Source organism: Puma concolor, chromosome A2 (assembly GCF_028749965.1).
Source record: "Puma concolor isolate L17-30 chromosome A2, mPumCon1.1.hap2, whole genome shotgun sequence".
Classification (NCBI taxonomy): domain Eukaryota; kingdom Metazoa; phylum Chordata; class Mammalia; order Carnivora; family Felidae; genus Puma; species Puma concolor.
This window is the reverse complement of record NC_141668.1, coordinates 87,721,244-87,737,646: the sequence shown is the minus strand read 5'-3', so window position 1 is coordinate 87,737,646 and position 16,403 is coordinate 87,721,244. Positions and strand designations below refer to the sequence as shown.

The window sequence follows — 16,403 nt, the reverse complement described above, 5'->3', positions numbered from 1 at the left end:
GACAAAATGAGAAAATGTAAGCCCTTCCTCTTGATTGCAAAGAATCCCTTCTTTCATGAGTGTCATGAGAAAAGGACAGAGAAGGAAAAAGTAAGAGATAGCCTGGTTTATCCCACTATGAAATGGTACTTTCAATAAAAAAAAATGCAAGTAGGGGCACCTGGGTGGCTCAGTCGGTTAAGTGTCTGACTTCGGATCAGGTCATAATCTTGTGGTAACTGGTCGGTTTGAGCCCTGAATGTGGCTCTGTGCTGACAGTGTGGAGCCTGCTTGGGATTCTCTCTTTCTCTCTCTCTCTCTCCCCCTCCCCCCAAAATAAATAAATAAACCTAAAAATGCAAGTAATGGGGACAGAGGCTATTGTACAATGAGAAACATGAACATTATTGAAAACTGTTGAGTAGAGTTGGGGATGGGGAGACTTTTGTTTTTTTTCTGGCAGTTGCTGGTAATGACAGAGGGTCAATGCTTAAATACTTAATATGAAAACCCCAAAAAGCCCATTGGTCAAAACCTCTTTTGGGATTTTTGGGCGGCATGTTTCATATATATATATGAAAGCTTACATGGAGTTAAGTTAGAAAAAAAATTTCTTTCTGCACAGAATTTTCCAATAAGGGTGAATGGGATTTTTGGTAATTAGAAGATATTTAACACATGACATTCTCCTGATTAAGCATCAATTTTGCCCATGGAGTGAGAAACTGTAGGTCTAATTGTCTAATTACACTTAAACTGTTGTCTATATTTACTGCACAATTTCCCATGATAAAATGCTGATATTATTTGCTGGGCTGTGCCATGCGGTCTCATTGAGGAACTGTTTTTCCTACGTTTTTGTGTCCTCAATTTCAGTGTAAGTTTTGTACAAATTGGAATTTGTTTCTCACAATCTTTCTCTCATGGGATCCCCAGCAGAGTTCTAGACACGTGTTGAGTGTTCCATACACCCTTGTTGGCTGCTATTGATTGATGTTGTTGACGATGAACCTGGAGGTGCCACCTGTGGGCATTCTGCCTGTTGCTCTGAAATTGGAAGCCTTGCCCGGCCTGCTAGAAGAATCTTCCTTCTCTCTTTCTTCGGTTCCATGGCCTCATAAGAAGATCTCATGAAGACGGGAGGCATTTCCAGCTCTCCCCTCATAAGTATGTACCTGTCATGTTCAGTTTCATTTGGCTCTAGTACCCAACGGTTGTCTTTGTTTGTTTAAAATCATTACATTTTTTTTTCAGGGATACATCTTTATTAAGATGTCCTGTGTGTGCACATTAAAATGTCAGCATAATCTAATTATGAGCCAAATGAGGCACAGCAGCATTTACATCATTTGATAAATTTCCATCATTTGCAGGGGACTGGTGACTTGAATCCAAATACTTCTTGACAGCCGTGATATAACAAACATTCTGTAGCTCCGGACAGCAGAGGCTTGTGGGCGGAGGTACATCCTTTCTTCTTCGGCTACTGCAACCCAGTTTTGAATGTGAATGCAAAACATCTCTTTACTTTCATACCTGGTTGTAAGGGAAGATACCATAAAATTGCTACAGGCCAGGGAAAATGTCAAAGGGTTTGGTTTAGACAGATCTGGTTGGGATTCCCTTACATACTTTCGCTGATCCCCATGGAATTTTCTCCCAGGAAAAAGTTCAGGGAACACAAGGATAAACAGAGTCAAACCTAAATGTAATGCATGAGATTCAAATGAATAAGGCATGGTTCACAATCAAAATCTTGAATATGGGTCTTTTGTATGGATGCACACATTTCATGATCATTAAAAAATCCTATTTCAAGATGATGGGAAATACACTGAGCTTTCCCCCAACTCATTAAAAAAGTATTTCCGGGTGTTCTAAAAATTCAAGTGACAGAATGAAACTTTTTCATAATTGGAAACAGGGAACATGTAGAGGGCCAAGGGCAGCTTTGTTCTTTCTAGATACTTGCGTGTCCAGGAGCAGAGTGAACTGATCAGTTATCCAGAGACCTGAGAAAGTAGCGCTATGATTTTTTTGGTTTCCTAAATCTTCAGGGTAGAGCTTTGCTTACCCTGATGTGATTTCCCTGCTTCTTTCACACTCCATTTAGTGTTATGAAATAACATGACAGAAACGCGAAGGATGGGAAAGAAAATGAGCTTGCCTTCTTTTGGCTTCCTAAGACTTATGACCCTGAAAACATTGCTGTGACCTCAGAAACATTAGAGAGCTGACAAAAACATGAAGGGTGGGGGGGACACCATTAGGGAAGAGGCAGCAGTGGCATCCGCAGGGCACTGACGGGGCAGAGGGGGCTGGGGCAAGAGTCAGACTGTTGGTTATTGGTGTGGCTGCCAGAAGCAAAGGGAGAAAGAGCTCCCAGGGGAGGTTAAGGTGGACTGGTTTGCTGGGATTGTTACAGGTGAGGAGCGGAAAGGCAATGAACGGAAACAGCATTGCAAGGGCTGGATAAAGAAATCAAAATTCTTTTAAGGTTGAAAAGAAGGTCACACACAATTCCTGCTCAGAAACCACAGTGTCAGACACCATGAAGGAAGACAGAATAAATGGCAACACTACCTTTGTCCTGAATAATAAGGCTTGCATTGGGTCAGGAAACTTAGAAGAATGAGAGCAAATAATTAATGAAGGGACAGAAACAGAAGGAAGCATCTCCTGAAGCTCCCTAAAAATACCAAAAAGTTAAACAAGCCAAGGATGTGAGGATGATATTTTAATCCTGCATTGCATTTCCATTTCCATCCTCTAGATGGAACTTCTACTGTATCTCGATCTCCACCTGTTTGTACATTCTTACTTCCCCAGTTAAATTTGTGGGAACAACACATAATACTTGTCTTGGGTATCTCTCCATGGTACTGAGAGTAAAGTGGGTATTCAACAAATACTTGGATAGTGAAGCAGAAAAGGTACAAACTGTGTTGTATTTCAACTGTGTTGAAATCTTTTCAATTTTTTTTTATTTTAATGAGCATTAATACCTTGATTTCATACTCTGTATTATACAGCTAAACATACTACTTTGTTCTTATTCTATCGCAGCAAAAACATTCTAACTACACAATCCTTTAAAGACTTTCAGTTGTTCATCCAGAAGGGGAACAATGAAATATGGGAACCCTGTCATAGCTGATTATTTAAAATAAAGATACGTGTGTGTGTGTGGAGGGGGGGGGGTTCATTTCTCGATGCATGCCCTGCTGTCCCAACTATTTTATCAATGAAAATTGCTTTTAACTGAGAGTTATAGAGGATGAGGAAAAGGTATTATGTCAACTCTTCCCCTTACCAGTTGGGTGCATAATTCTCAGCCCCTGAGCTTGTAAAGAATAAACAGATTTCAGATTCTCTAAGGTCATACACCATCTAAAACTTGTGATTCATGTTTCAGGTGATAAAGTTGGGGAGAAGACATTGGCGGAACACAGAGACAAAGGAAATCAATTTATGGTAGACTGTGAAAGGAAGTGCCTGGGACCATAACCTTCTCACTAGGCTAGGTTTCTTGATCCATTCATATGGATCATATTATACTGTGTATTTCTCTCATAGATTATACATTCATGACATTCATATTCCTGTCCTCTAACATTTGGAAGAGAAGACCTGTCAGATGGTGGAAAGAGGCACAATGAATGCATATGCAATATTAAAACCTTTGTTTTCTAATATTTATAAAGTACAATGAAATAATTTTAGAGGACCTTCAAATAGGATGACAAGCACATACACGATATTTTATGACTACATGGGCCCCACTGCAGTAAAGAGGCCCCACTGTGTTAAATGAGAAGAAGTTTTGGAGGTAGAAATGATTGGCATACAGAGCTGTGCTATTTACAGAACCATTACTTTCATGACTGTGAACTGGAAGACTTGGCTAACATGTACTCATGGCCCTAAATTCTTTGGTGATTGCATTCAAGGCTCTGAGAAAAAAAATCTAAGCTTCAGACTCAAGACCAGATTACACATAAAAATCCCAAACATTTATCTTACTATTTGGTGACTTAAACAAAATTGTCCACATCCTCTGACTCCCATCCTTCCCACCAAATACATTCCTCATTTTCCTCAGGGGCTTAGAGGTAAAACAGTAGAAAATAAACTATAAACCCAAAAGGTATAAGCTATTTTTAAAGACAAGTTTAGATCAGCTGACTCTACTTTTGAGATACTTTTTGAACCACAGAATATAAAGTTATGCCAGATCATCTCAGCTTCAATATATCTCCTGGCAAGGCTTCAGCTATTATTAATGTACCCTTGTTTTATGTGGCTTTCACTTACGCCTACTTTCATAAATCGCTCTAGATTTCTCGTAGAGCTCATATGGGTCAGGCTTCCTTGGGTCAAAGGCCTCTGTTGAGTCAGGAAAGGAAGTCCTGTGAAGGGCGGGTGGGAAGGGCAGGTTCTGCGGTATGGCCGGAGCAGATAAACTCGTTTGAGGACTGCCTTGATTTTCCCATCGGTCCATTATCTGGAAAGTGAAAGAGAACAGAAAATAGCTAAGAATGAATTTTTTCTTGCTATTTCCCTTGTCACATACTGCAACCCTCACCTTTACGTTAGACTTTCTTGCCCTGTGGACTTTTCTTCCATGAAACATTTCAAACTCTGGAATAAGTGTGAGAAAAGATTCTATTTCTCTATATTAAAGTACCATAGACTGTACCAAATACAAGTGGTATCTGACTTTTGAATGCAAGCTTATATAACCTTGTTACCTACTAGCTGGTAATCTTCAGCCAATCACTTAATCTCTGAGTCTGTTTTTTTTCCCCCTCTTATACAATAAAGATAACATGTATCTCAAGATAACTTTCCATGTCTGTGTGTAGAAAATGGTATTGGCCCCGATAAATTACACCATTTTTACTGAGACAGAAGAGAATAAAGTAGTCTACATGTATTCTTTTGACACCTATGCATATTCCGATAATCTCCTATACCTGAACATTTGGTCACTTTCCTTACAATTTAAACTAATATTACAACCATCTGGGATTTATGAATTGTTCAAAGTCTTCTGTGAAGCTTCATTTACTGCTGATGTGGCAGTTTCTTCCCCCAAATGCTACTCTGATATTGCTAATACTATAATTTATTAAAGATCTAAAGGACACTTCCCAGTTTACCATGTTTTTTTCACACACGTTACCTTCTTTGGTCTGCACCATGGCCCCCTGAGGTAGGTAAGGCAGAGACCAATATCCTTTTGTTGAAGAGAAAGCCAGTTAACTGAGATCACCTGTTTGCAATGCTAACTTCACCTTCATTCAATAATCAACTGATTCAAACTCAACTTAGACTTTTTTGCTTTGAATAAACCCGCTTTGTGTAAAACTCAGATTAGATTACCCTTTGTCTAAAATTTTGCATTGGGTCAGTGTGTTCTTCAGGCTAAAGGCTAACCTCCTCCAGGGGCAGTAGTGGCTCCTCATGACCTAGTTTCTGCTCTTCGTTCTCATAGTCTCTAATGGTCTCTCCTCTCATTCCGTAGGATCCATCAGATTCTCTCCTGCCTCTGAATCTTGCACACTTTCTTAATTTCTCCTTCTACCTGCAATGTTTAGTCATTTTCTACTTTTTCACCTCCCATCCTCACTTTACCTGGCTACTAGATTCAGATGAGATGTCTCTTCTAGAAAGCCTTTGCTGACCATTCCTGAACTGGTTACATGTCCCCCCTGGATGTTCCCACAGCATCTCAACCTACAAGTCACACCCAAAATTCATGATGCTCAACTATAATGGCAAGTCTACCTATGTCTCCTCAAATAGATCATGACGGGGACAGATCCTACAGGGGACATAGTCTTTTTCATTGTTGAGTGCTCAGAAAATGTTAATTTAATGACATTAAGTGCTCAGAAATTAACAAATATTAACAAATTAACAAATGTTAAGTGCTCAGAAAATGTTAATTTAATGAATGAATGAAATCATCAATAAAATATAGTTAGCTATTCTTTTTTTCCAAATCTGGTTGACTCATAACTGTTCTTTTTTTTTTTTTTTTCAAAACACAAACAAACTAGCTTTGATACACACTGTTCTGAAGTTGGCAGGATTAAAACTTTCTGTCCCTTACTGCAATGCCCTGCTTTTGTTTACATACTGGCTACATCTTGGTCAGGGCTCCTACATGAGCTCTGATTTATCAATTATAAATATTTAAAAGTTGGAGGGGATGTGAGGTTCCACATACTGTGCATATCACTGTGACTTGCAAAGTTCCCTGTGACTTGCTCACCTACCTGAGACTATGTCAGGTGTTGAGTGAGTCATCAGACTATGAAAGAAATGGGTCACTGACCTTCCTCTCAAAAAGATTGGTGCTATGGTCTGAATGTTTGTGTTCCTTGCCCCCCAAATTTATGTGTCAAAATTCTAACACCCAATGTGGCACCTTTGGGAAGCAATTAGGTCATACAGGTGGAGCCCTTGTGAATGGGATGAATGCCTTTATAAAGGAGATTCAGAGTCTAGAAGACCCTTCTGTCAGGTGACATAACAGAGAAAAGACGGCCGCCTCAGAAGAGGCCTCTCACCAGACACTGAATATGGCAGCAGCTGGATCTTGGGCTTCCAGCCTCCAGAACTCTGGGGAATAAATTGCTATTGTTTGTAAGCTATCCAGTCTATAGCACAGCAGTCTGAAGGGACTAAAACATATGGCTTCATTTTAATTTGTTTTCTATATGGGCTACTGACCAAGATTTCATTTAAACAAAATTTCTCTACCTAACGAGGCTGGAAAACCCCTAGTTGAGTTCATTTCCCTAATATTAAACATAATCTCAAGAGCGCAAAGAAGTCCAGCTGCTGTTAGCGACAGACCCTGGGTCAAACCAATTTGTAACTATAATGGGAGTGCTGTTTACATAATAATACATTGAGGGGAATAAGTGGCAAATTTGCTTAGAATTTTAGCTAATATTCTGCTCAGTAGGTCTTTTGGTCCCACTTCATAAAAATCTTTAAATATGTATGCCATTAATTAATTTTATGGTAAAATTCATCTAGGAAGCCATCCTAGGTTTCTTTGTTCATCTATTCTCCATGTCTTTGCTATGATGGGAAGTCTCATATTTGTAGCTAAAGTCATATTTTTTTTTCCAGTTAAAATGACTGGCCATAGGTATCATGTGATGGGATTCTGGCTGTGACTTTCTCCCTTCTATTTCTGAACATAAGATACTAAATTCTAAAAAGTAAATAAATTAGATGTATGGACTGAGTAGCTGTAGAATCCCACTTGTCATCATAGGGCTTCAGCAAATGTCGATTTCTTTCTCCTGTCTTCTACTGAGGGTGAACTGATACTCACATAGGTCTTGTGGTATATGTATCACTTGTGTGAAGTCATGGGAGCAAACATGTTTCAGGTGAAATATTAGTGTTTCTAGAAAACATTTTTAAAACTACAGAACAAATAATGGTTTGGGCACTGCTGGGAAGGTTACTTGGGCAGATTGACAAATTCTACAATTTTTGTAGCACAGAAACAGGGGAATTAGTCAAGAGTCTGGTTTATGCTTAGTAAAGTGTTCACATCTTGCTGTGACATTTATCAATCCTTGAGCCACTCTGTCAGGGTTTATTAAGAGACTGTAGAGCAGAAAATTACTGTGCCCATGAAATTACTGAAGAAGCAAACTCACAGTCCTTATAGCTCCCCACCCCTGGATTGTTATTTGTTGGCTCTGACCCAAAAGACCATGGAGCAGACCACCCTCCCTGGAATTAGAGGCCACCCCCCTGCTCACTGGGGCTGATGTGCTGATCTGACAGCATCTTCTGAAGGGTGCACTCTGTTGACTTCTTTTTCAAACAACTTAGTCTCTGGACTTCTGCTTTCTAGCTGGGATGCTCGGCTCATTTGTTCTTCTCAACTTTCTTGAACACCCTAGGTTCTGACCCTGTCCCATTGCCCAGACCCTTGGGCATCACTTGCTCTACCTAGTGTTTTCCTGACCTTGACCTTTCTAGAGTTGTGCTACCTGCCAGGCATTTACCTCTCACAGGCTTCTGGCCTTGTGTAGTCCCAGTGGTGTCCATAGCTAGGCAGATATTTATAAATATCTCACTAGAGTAAGGAAAATGGAAATGAAGTTGTTTTCAGTATCTGGGAGAAACCTTGTATCTCTGCAGGCCTTGGTAAATGAATGAATCCTCAACTGTTTGAAGGTACAGTCATTGAATTAGCAGTGGACATATAGTCCATGACAGGGCCTCAAATGGTAAAACAGGATAAACTGATCATGATGCAGTTAATATTTTGATCCCCACTTCTGATCTGGGGTGCACAGTGGGAGTGTGAATAAGGCAGCCTCTCACCTCACATGAAGTAATCTATTTAGAAACTGTTTGCTTCATATAGAAGCTGGTGTAGTCTAAACACCTCCCTTCACTATTTTAGGGCAAGGATGGGATGTGAAGGCATTTGGCTTGATTCTGTCCTTGAAGAATGAACTTGGATCCCTTCCAGATGGAAAGCAGGAGAACTCACTATAATTAGTGTATTACTTGTTACAAAGGAAATGACTATCTCAATGTGGATTAGTTTACAATGTAGAGTCATAGAATAGAAGAGGGTAAGGAAGTGACACAAGACCAGAAGGAGGAGAGATCTCACTCAGAATAACATTTCCTTAATCTGAGTACAGATGGTATTAATCCTTCTCAGAGGAGAGAGTCTATAAATCCATATACTGTGGGCATATATTTATATATTTGTTTAAAGGATTACCTTAGCAAACTATGTTCATTTTATAGAGTCATTTATTTATTAAGGTTTTATGCATGGAGGGTCTGCTTCTAGGATGACAGTACTTTATACTTTCGAGCTCAATATGTAGAGGCACTGTTTTAAGCACTTTACATGGATTAGCTGATAGACTCTTAACAATAACTATAGGAGTGGGTACTCTTATTGTCCCCATCTTACAGACAGAACTTGAGACACTGATGACTTAAGCAGTTAGTTGAAAGTCATACAGCTAGTAAGAAGAAGCAAAGTTTGAACCCAAGAAGTGTGCCTTCAGAGCCTGCACTCTAAAACGTATATCGCACTGCCTCTCATTATAGTCCTTAGTCTAAAGAACTTCTGGCAGATACATGGAGGACATTAATTCAACAGTCTTATATCCTCACTCAGCCTCGAACCTGGAAGTCCAAGCCTTAGCTTTCGTAGGGATGTATGGACTCAAGATTAATTGTAAATTGAATTCTATAAAATGTTTTTTGGAATTATTGACTATGGATGTCATTACTGTAATGACAGCAAATGCTGTAATTATGTCAAATGGCATTATTTGTATAAACATGGTACATATAAGGAAATCATTAAATTGCATAATTGTAGCACCATGATGAAGTTTCAAGGTTCCTTGTTAAATTAGATAAAGATGTATCTAGACACAGAGCACAGATTAACTTTGGTGATGAAAGGAAATTACTTAAATTTTGGCCATGATAAAACAAATTTCATTTAAAACATTTTAAAAACATCTCTTTCCAAACCATGTGCATCATGAAATGGTTTGCTAAACCCAGATAGGTCTACTTTCCCCATCTGGTATTTTCTGTGGCCACATGAGCCCAATCCTAAATGAGGACACGTTTGGTGAGGATATTTTGCAGCCCTGACACATCAGTTCTTTGTCTCCAGCTCTTGGTTGGCCCATGTCTCTTTGAGAGAAACCTGGAGCTCAGACATATTACAGGGCTTTCCTTTCACATCCTCAAACCATTTTAAGGCATGCTATTTAATGAAACCAATTATTGTACTTGAGAAGTATGCAAAATTATATTAACCTCCATTTCTAAAATGAGAATATCAAGCAGTTAAAGATTCCCTCAATAAAAGAAATAAGAGAAGCATAAATTAATTCAAGAATTCCCTGCTCACTGGCCAGACTTGGGGCCACATTCATCTGAGCTGCTTAATTTGAGATGGAAGAAAAGAAGTAGGTGGGAGACAGGATTCCCCAAGTTTTGTTTCTGGATTTGAATCATCACTTTGCTACAGTTCTGCTCTAGTTGTGAGTTTTAGGCATTCCAGGTAGAGTACTATATTCTAGCATACCATGAAATGGGATCCCAGAAAACCACCCCAGCTCTTGGGACTTGGGCAGTTACAAGTTCCGATATAACGGCAAATAAAAAACCCTTCTAATTGTGAAACTGACTTGGCTGACCTAGCCACACAAAAAGATAATTTAAACTTCCTATGTTGGCATCAAATTTCAGGATGATTCATGAGGCAACTAGGCCCAGAGAGATTAGGTGATGGCGGAGATGACCAGTTTCTGAAGGAGATTCAGAAGTTGAGTGATTGCCAGGTTTGGTAGAATATATATGTCTCTGGAATATTCACACACACATATTTAGCTCTGCATACATTAAAATGTAAATATAAATATATAAATGTATAAATGTATACAGAGCTAAATTTCTTATGTACCAGATTTAATTTGTAGGTCAAGTTTGCATTGTTTCTAAAAATTTCATGTTATAAAGACTATATAGTTATTTCTGACAGGGGAAAAAACAAAAGGTTTCTGCAGTACACCATACTGAATAGTGTTAATGCTCATTTTCTAAGTATATTAAAAAACAGGCACAAGTGCCTTTACAGGAAAGTAAGACAAGTTATTTTTGTATTTGTGTGACAAGCACAAGACAAAGGGACACAAGATTTGTTCTTTTGACATCGCAGAATCTCAGAGGTAAAAGATTTTGAGATCACCCAATTATATCTTATTTAATGGGATTGCATTAATAACTAGAAATAAAGAAAGAAGCATAAGAATTCCAACTTACAGGCTTTGGAGTTTTCCATGGAGAAAAGAAACCTGTAATAAAGAAAACAATATTTGAACTTTGAAAATATAACTTGCTACCACTTATGGGTGGCATGATATTCAAATGATTGCAAGTTACTTTAATTAGTTAATAGCAAACAATAATGATAAAATATGCTGCCTGGTTGTATAGTTTTCTGTAAGGAACCCAAATAATTTCATTGGAATTGTATTAATGATTCCAAGAACATTACTTTTTGGCATCTGAAGATTCTGAGGCACAGAGAAGGTAACTGTATGGGAGTCAGCTGCTTAAAGACCTAATATGGAGTCATCCTTAGGGATTTCTGTGTCCCAGCCATAGCTAGAGAATGGTAGTGGGGTGGGAGGAGGAGGAAGGGAGGAACAGAGAGAATAGAGGCAGAAATTAAAATTTTTAAAAGTAAATAACTTCTCCTAGTATAAAAAATAATTCTTCTTTGTGTACCTTCTTTAGGTGGTGAAAAGGCAATCAACAAGGTTTCATTAGTCCTAAATTTAAAAATAATGTATATACCAGGGCACCTACATGGTTCAACCAGAGCCTGGAACTTGCTTCAGATTCTGTGTCTCCTGCTCTCTGCCCCTCCCCTGCTCATGCTCTGTCTCCCTCTCTCTCTCAAAAAGTAAATGAACATTAAAAAAATTAAAAAAAATAATGTACATACCTATATTATGAATCAAATTCTAGTGTATAAAAGAATAACTCTTTGGGGACTGTCTTCCCATGGAGACCTTCTCTGAGCAGTTATCTATTTATTATGCTAGTGCCAGCCATGATGTGCATGAAGAAACAGTGCAAAATGTTTGTTAGTTGAATGACTCATGTATCAACAAAGCCATGTTTGTTTTTTTTCAATTTATTGAGCAATTTCTATTATCACAAATGGTATGTAGACTGGGCTGTTTCTGTTGTGATCCAAATGACCATTAAGATAATGAAAAGCAGAAGATAGATTACTTTTTTTCTTCTGTTATTATTTCATTATTATTTTATCATATGGTATCATTTTTTTTTTTTAAGTACTGAAAACAAACTTAAAAATAATGGTGGCAGGTAGGGGCGGCTGATGTATACTGGCCTTAGTAAGCCAAAACATAACAATTTTGCTCATGTTAATGTTAGCTGGTATCTGAAAAATGCCCAATAAAAATGAAATCTTGAAAATAAGCCACATACTGTGTATTTATCACCTTAAAATTTTTTTTAATGTTTATTCATTATTGAGAGATAGAGAGAGACTGAGCATGAGCAGGGGAGGGGCAGAGAGAGGGGCAGACACAGAATCTGAAGCAGCCTCCAGGCTCTGAGCTGTCAGCACATAGACTGACGCTGGGCTCAAACTCATAGACTGCAAGATCATGACCTGAGCCGAAGTCTGACGCTCAACCGACTGAGCCACCCAGGCCCCTGTTTATCACCTTTAAAACTGGGACTTCATAAGAGACTCTTAAAAAACTGAGAACAAACTGAGGGTTGATGTGGGGTGGGAGGGAGGGGTGGGTGGGTGATGGGTATTGAGGAGGGCACCTTTTGGGATGAGCACTGGGTGTTGTATGGAAACCAATTTGACAATAAACTTCATATATTGAAAAAAAATAAAACAGGGACTTCTATAAAATGGTAATAGTTGAATTGTAACCCATTTATAGGAAATATCTGCAGAAATCCGGACACATAATTATGTAGATGCTTAAGCAATCCAACTCAGGCCTGGCATAAATACTAACTGCACCTCAATGCACGTTGTGAAGAATTGATGTTTCATTTTATGGAAAGAGGGAATGTGTGTGATCTATCATCTTTCTCAGCTTTGCTTGGAACCCAGAGTTAAATTTAATGTTCAAGTGTAAGAACCATCCTACCTAAGGAGATTAGTAGAATTAGATCATCTTCTTACATACCCTATAAGTTCTTATCTATCTTTCCAACTAATGAAGAAAAGTTTAACATGTGGTTTGATTATAACTTAATTATATGGGATCTAATCACATCTTTTTCTGGAAGCAGCTGAGAGTGAAAAATTACAGATAAATACATTTATCTCCTTGACTTACTCTGTAAAATGCCAACAAAACTAAATTGACCACTAATTATACAATGAAAAAAATTGTAACCTATTGGCTCATTAACATTATTTTCAGTGAAGGGTAAAATTTATTTGTTGATTATGGAATTGCCAGCAACAGTTCTTCTGAAAAGATGTCATGTATATGTTCTCACAATGTCAAAACACTTAATTATTTCTTCTACTTTCTTTGTGTCATCACCTTCTTCCCGGAGTACTGTGACAGATTTTGAGTATTTGCTGTTTTACATTTGTTAGGTGCTGGGAGTTGCTTAGACTTTGATACGAATGTATTGAAAATGGTCCCTCTGTTATGGAGCTCTCACCTCCACTTGGGACATTATACTAAAAGATGATTATTCCTCCTAGGGAAAATGGGTAATCACCTGACCTTTCAGCAGTTATGGTGCCAGAGCTAAAATGGCGTAAGAGGGACACTGGTCAAGATCAGACAAGGAGAGAAGAAGATTTAATGTGACCACCTTTCTTCAGAGGCAGTTTGGTTTCCCATTCTTTTAAGGCTATTTCATTTAGTCTGACCGTCAGACCACTGGCATGATCCAAGACTTCTTTCTCCTCCTATTATGGCAGTTTCTGGAATATTTCTAATGCTGAGTGCTGCAGAACCTTCAGTCTAAAGCAATAGTTACCTTTTCTGAGACATTGTCAAAAACGAAGTTGCTCCCTATGGAGTAAGTAATTTCAGGGAGTAAGAAATAGTATCAGAAGAGATTCCCCTACATATAAATAACTTTTACAGAAATGCTATAGTTGTGTGGGACAAACTATTATGTATTATAAATTACAATATTGTTTTGTAGGATGACCCCTCTTGGGAACCTAGTTTATTCCAATGAATATTTAAATAAAAACACCAAAAACAAAGAAAAAACTTTAATACCCTTATTTCTGCAATTTTTCTTTTTCTGGAGTCATTCTCATTGGAGATAGATTACAGAAGGGAGATAGAATTGGTTTGCTGAGGGTATGACTTTTGCGTTTTTCACCAAGCATCTCCATAGGGAAACAGAAGAGGGAATCTAGATAACTTTCTTAACCATTTCAGAGCTATGAACCTAGTTCATAGAAAAAGAGCATTTCTTTAAAATAATAATAATAATATTAGTTTATTTCTGGCCTTTATTTCCCCTACTTTTATAGAAAGTGGCATATTATATTCCCTAGTGGGATTAAAGTTTCTTTATAATGACCCATGTTTCTGTACTGATTTATCAGTATGCGTTTGTGTGTGCACAAACGCAAACATACTTATTTAATCCTCGCTCTTAAGACAACAAAAGTGTGGGAACGCAAGCTGGTGCGGCCACTCTGGAAAACAATATGGAGGTTCCTCAAAAAACTAAAAATAGAACTACCCTACGACTCAGCAATCGCACTACTAGGCATTTATCCACGGGATACAGGTGTGCTGTTTTGAAGGGACACATGCACCCCCATGTTTATAGCAGTACTATCAACAGTAGCCAAAGTATGGAAAGAGCCCAAATGTCCATCGATGGATGAATGGATAAAGATGTGGTATATATATATACAATGGAGTATTACTTGGCAATCAAAAAGAGTGAAATCTTGCCATTTGCAACTACGTGGATGGAACTGGAGGGTATTATGCTAAGTGAAATTAGTCATTCAGAAAGACAAAAAACATATGACTTCACTCATATGAGGACTTTAAGAGACAAAACCAATGAACATAAGGGAAGGGAAACAAAAATAATATAAAAACAGGGAGGGGGACAAAACAGAAGAGATTCATAAATATGGAGAACAAACTGAGGGTTACTGAAGGGGTTGTGGGGGGGGTGGGCTAAATGGGTAAGGGGCACTAAGGAATCTACTCTGAAATCATTGTTGCACTATATGCTAACTAATTTGGATGTAAATTTTAAAAAATAAAAAATAAAATAAAAAAAATGTCAAACTAATAGAATCAGAGAGTAGAATGGTACTTGACATGGTCTGGAAGTAGGGGGAAATGGAGACATTAATCAAAGTTTCAGTTATACATGATAAATAAATCTTAGAGATCTGTATAGCATAACACCGATAGTTACCAATGCTGTATTATATGCTTAAAAATTTGCTAGTAGGATAGGTCTTATGTTTAGTGTTCTTATCAACCAACCAACAAACAAATAAATAAAAGGGCAGGAAGAAACTTTTGGAAGTGATGAATATGCTTATATTCATGGACTATGGTAATGGTTTCATGGATGAACACAATGCGAAACTCATCAAGTTGTATACATTAAACATGTACAACTTTTTCTATGTCAATAATACCTCAATAAACTGGTTTTAAAAAATAAAATGAAATAAAACAAATTAAATTAAATCAAATTAAGTTAAATTTTAAAAAAAGACAACAAAAGTGAAAGAACTTACGGTGCAGTTATAAACTATCTGCAACATGAATAGGGACATAAGAGAGCAAATGGGAAAATTTAGATGCAGCTAGTAAGAAAATTTAGATGCATTTAATATGAAGCCCAAAATAGAATTATTTTTCTGAAATCTGTCTTTTTTAGAGCAGAAATAAAACTAAAATGGATTTTTAATTCTGCACCTAAAAGCACAGTGAGATGGGCAAAGAAACAGAAGCCCAGTGCAAATACTTAGAGGAGAAATTCTGGTACTTTAAAATGGAAGAGAGGACAACATTGACTTCATATTGAAATTTAAATTGGTGGCGCCTGGGTGGCTCAGTTGGTTGAGTGTCCAGCTTCGGCTCAGGTCATGATCTCATGGTTTGTGGATTCAAGCCCTGTGTCGGGCTCTGTGCTGACAGCTCAGAGCCTGGAGCCTGCTTCAGATTCTGTCTCTCTCTCTGCCCCTCCCCTGTTCACGCTCTGTCTCTCAAAAATGAATAAATGTGAGAAAAAAAAGAATTATATAAAAAGAAATTTAAATTGAATTCTACATGTCAACAAATGCAACTGGAGTATGTTTGCCAGATAAAATACAATAAGCCCAGTTAAATTTGAATTTCAGATAGAGAATGAATGATTTTGTTTTTAGTATAATATGTCCTATATATTGTAGGACATAGTTACAGTAAAAAGAAATTTTGTTGTGTATCTGAAATTCAATTTAAATGGGACATTTAGGGTCTGAACACCTTAAAAACAGACCATTTTATATAAGTCCATTTATAAACAAAACCGCAGTAGTAACGTGTACTGAAGATAATATCTGTTCAATTAAGTAAAAAAAAGAAAAGAAAAAGAAAAGAGAGAGAAAATAGGTAAGATATTTTCCTGCACCCGCCCCCCCCCCCCAATGTTTTATTGCTTGAAATCTTGCTTTAGAGGAACCTCAGAACATTCCATTGGCTGTGCAGATCTTCGGCTTGTGTTGGTTGTTTGACCATCAGCAGCCTTGACGGAAGCTTCCCCTCACGTGATTCAGAACTCTGTGGCCAATGTTCGTGTCACAAAGGATCATTTTCAAATTGTTTGAT

General features: G+C 37.8%; 1 protein-coding gene across 11 annotated transcripts in view; it reads right to left on the bottom strand.

Moving 5' to 3' along the window:
* The window catches only part of MAGI2 (membrane associated guanylate kinase, WW and PDZ domain containing 2), a 1,355,992-nt gene that overhangs the window by 184,140 nt on the left and 1,155,449 nt on the right, over nt 1–16,403 (bottom strand). For 9 of the 11 annotated variants that reach the window (XM_086696830.1, XM_086696832.1, XM_086696834.1 and 6 more), the window contains 2 exons: nt 10,834–10,865; nt 4,294–4,483 (listed from right to left, as the gene is read on the bottom strand). In XM_086696830.1, coding sequence (XP_086552956.1) covers nt 4,294–4,483; nt 10,834–10,865 — 222 coding nt within the window. The remainder of the gene's footprint in view (nt 1–4,293; nt 4,484–10,833; nt 10,866–16,403) is intronic. The other 2 variants (XM_086696831.1, XM_086696833.1) reach the window with 1 other exon arrangement.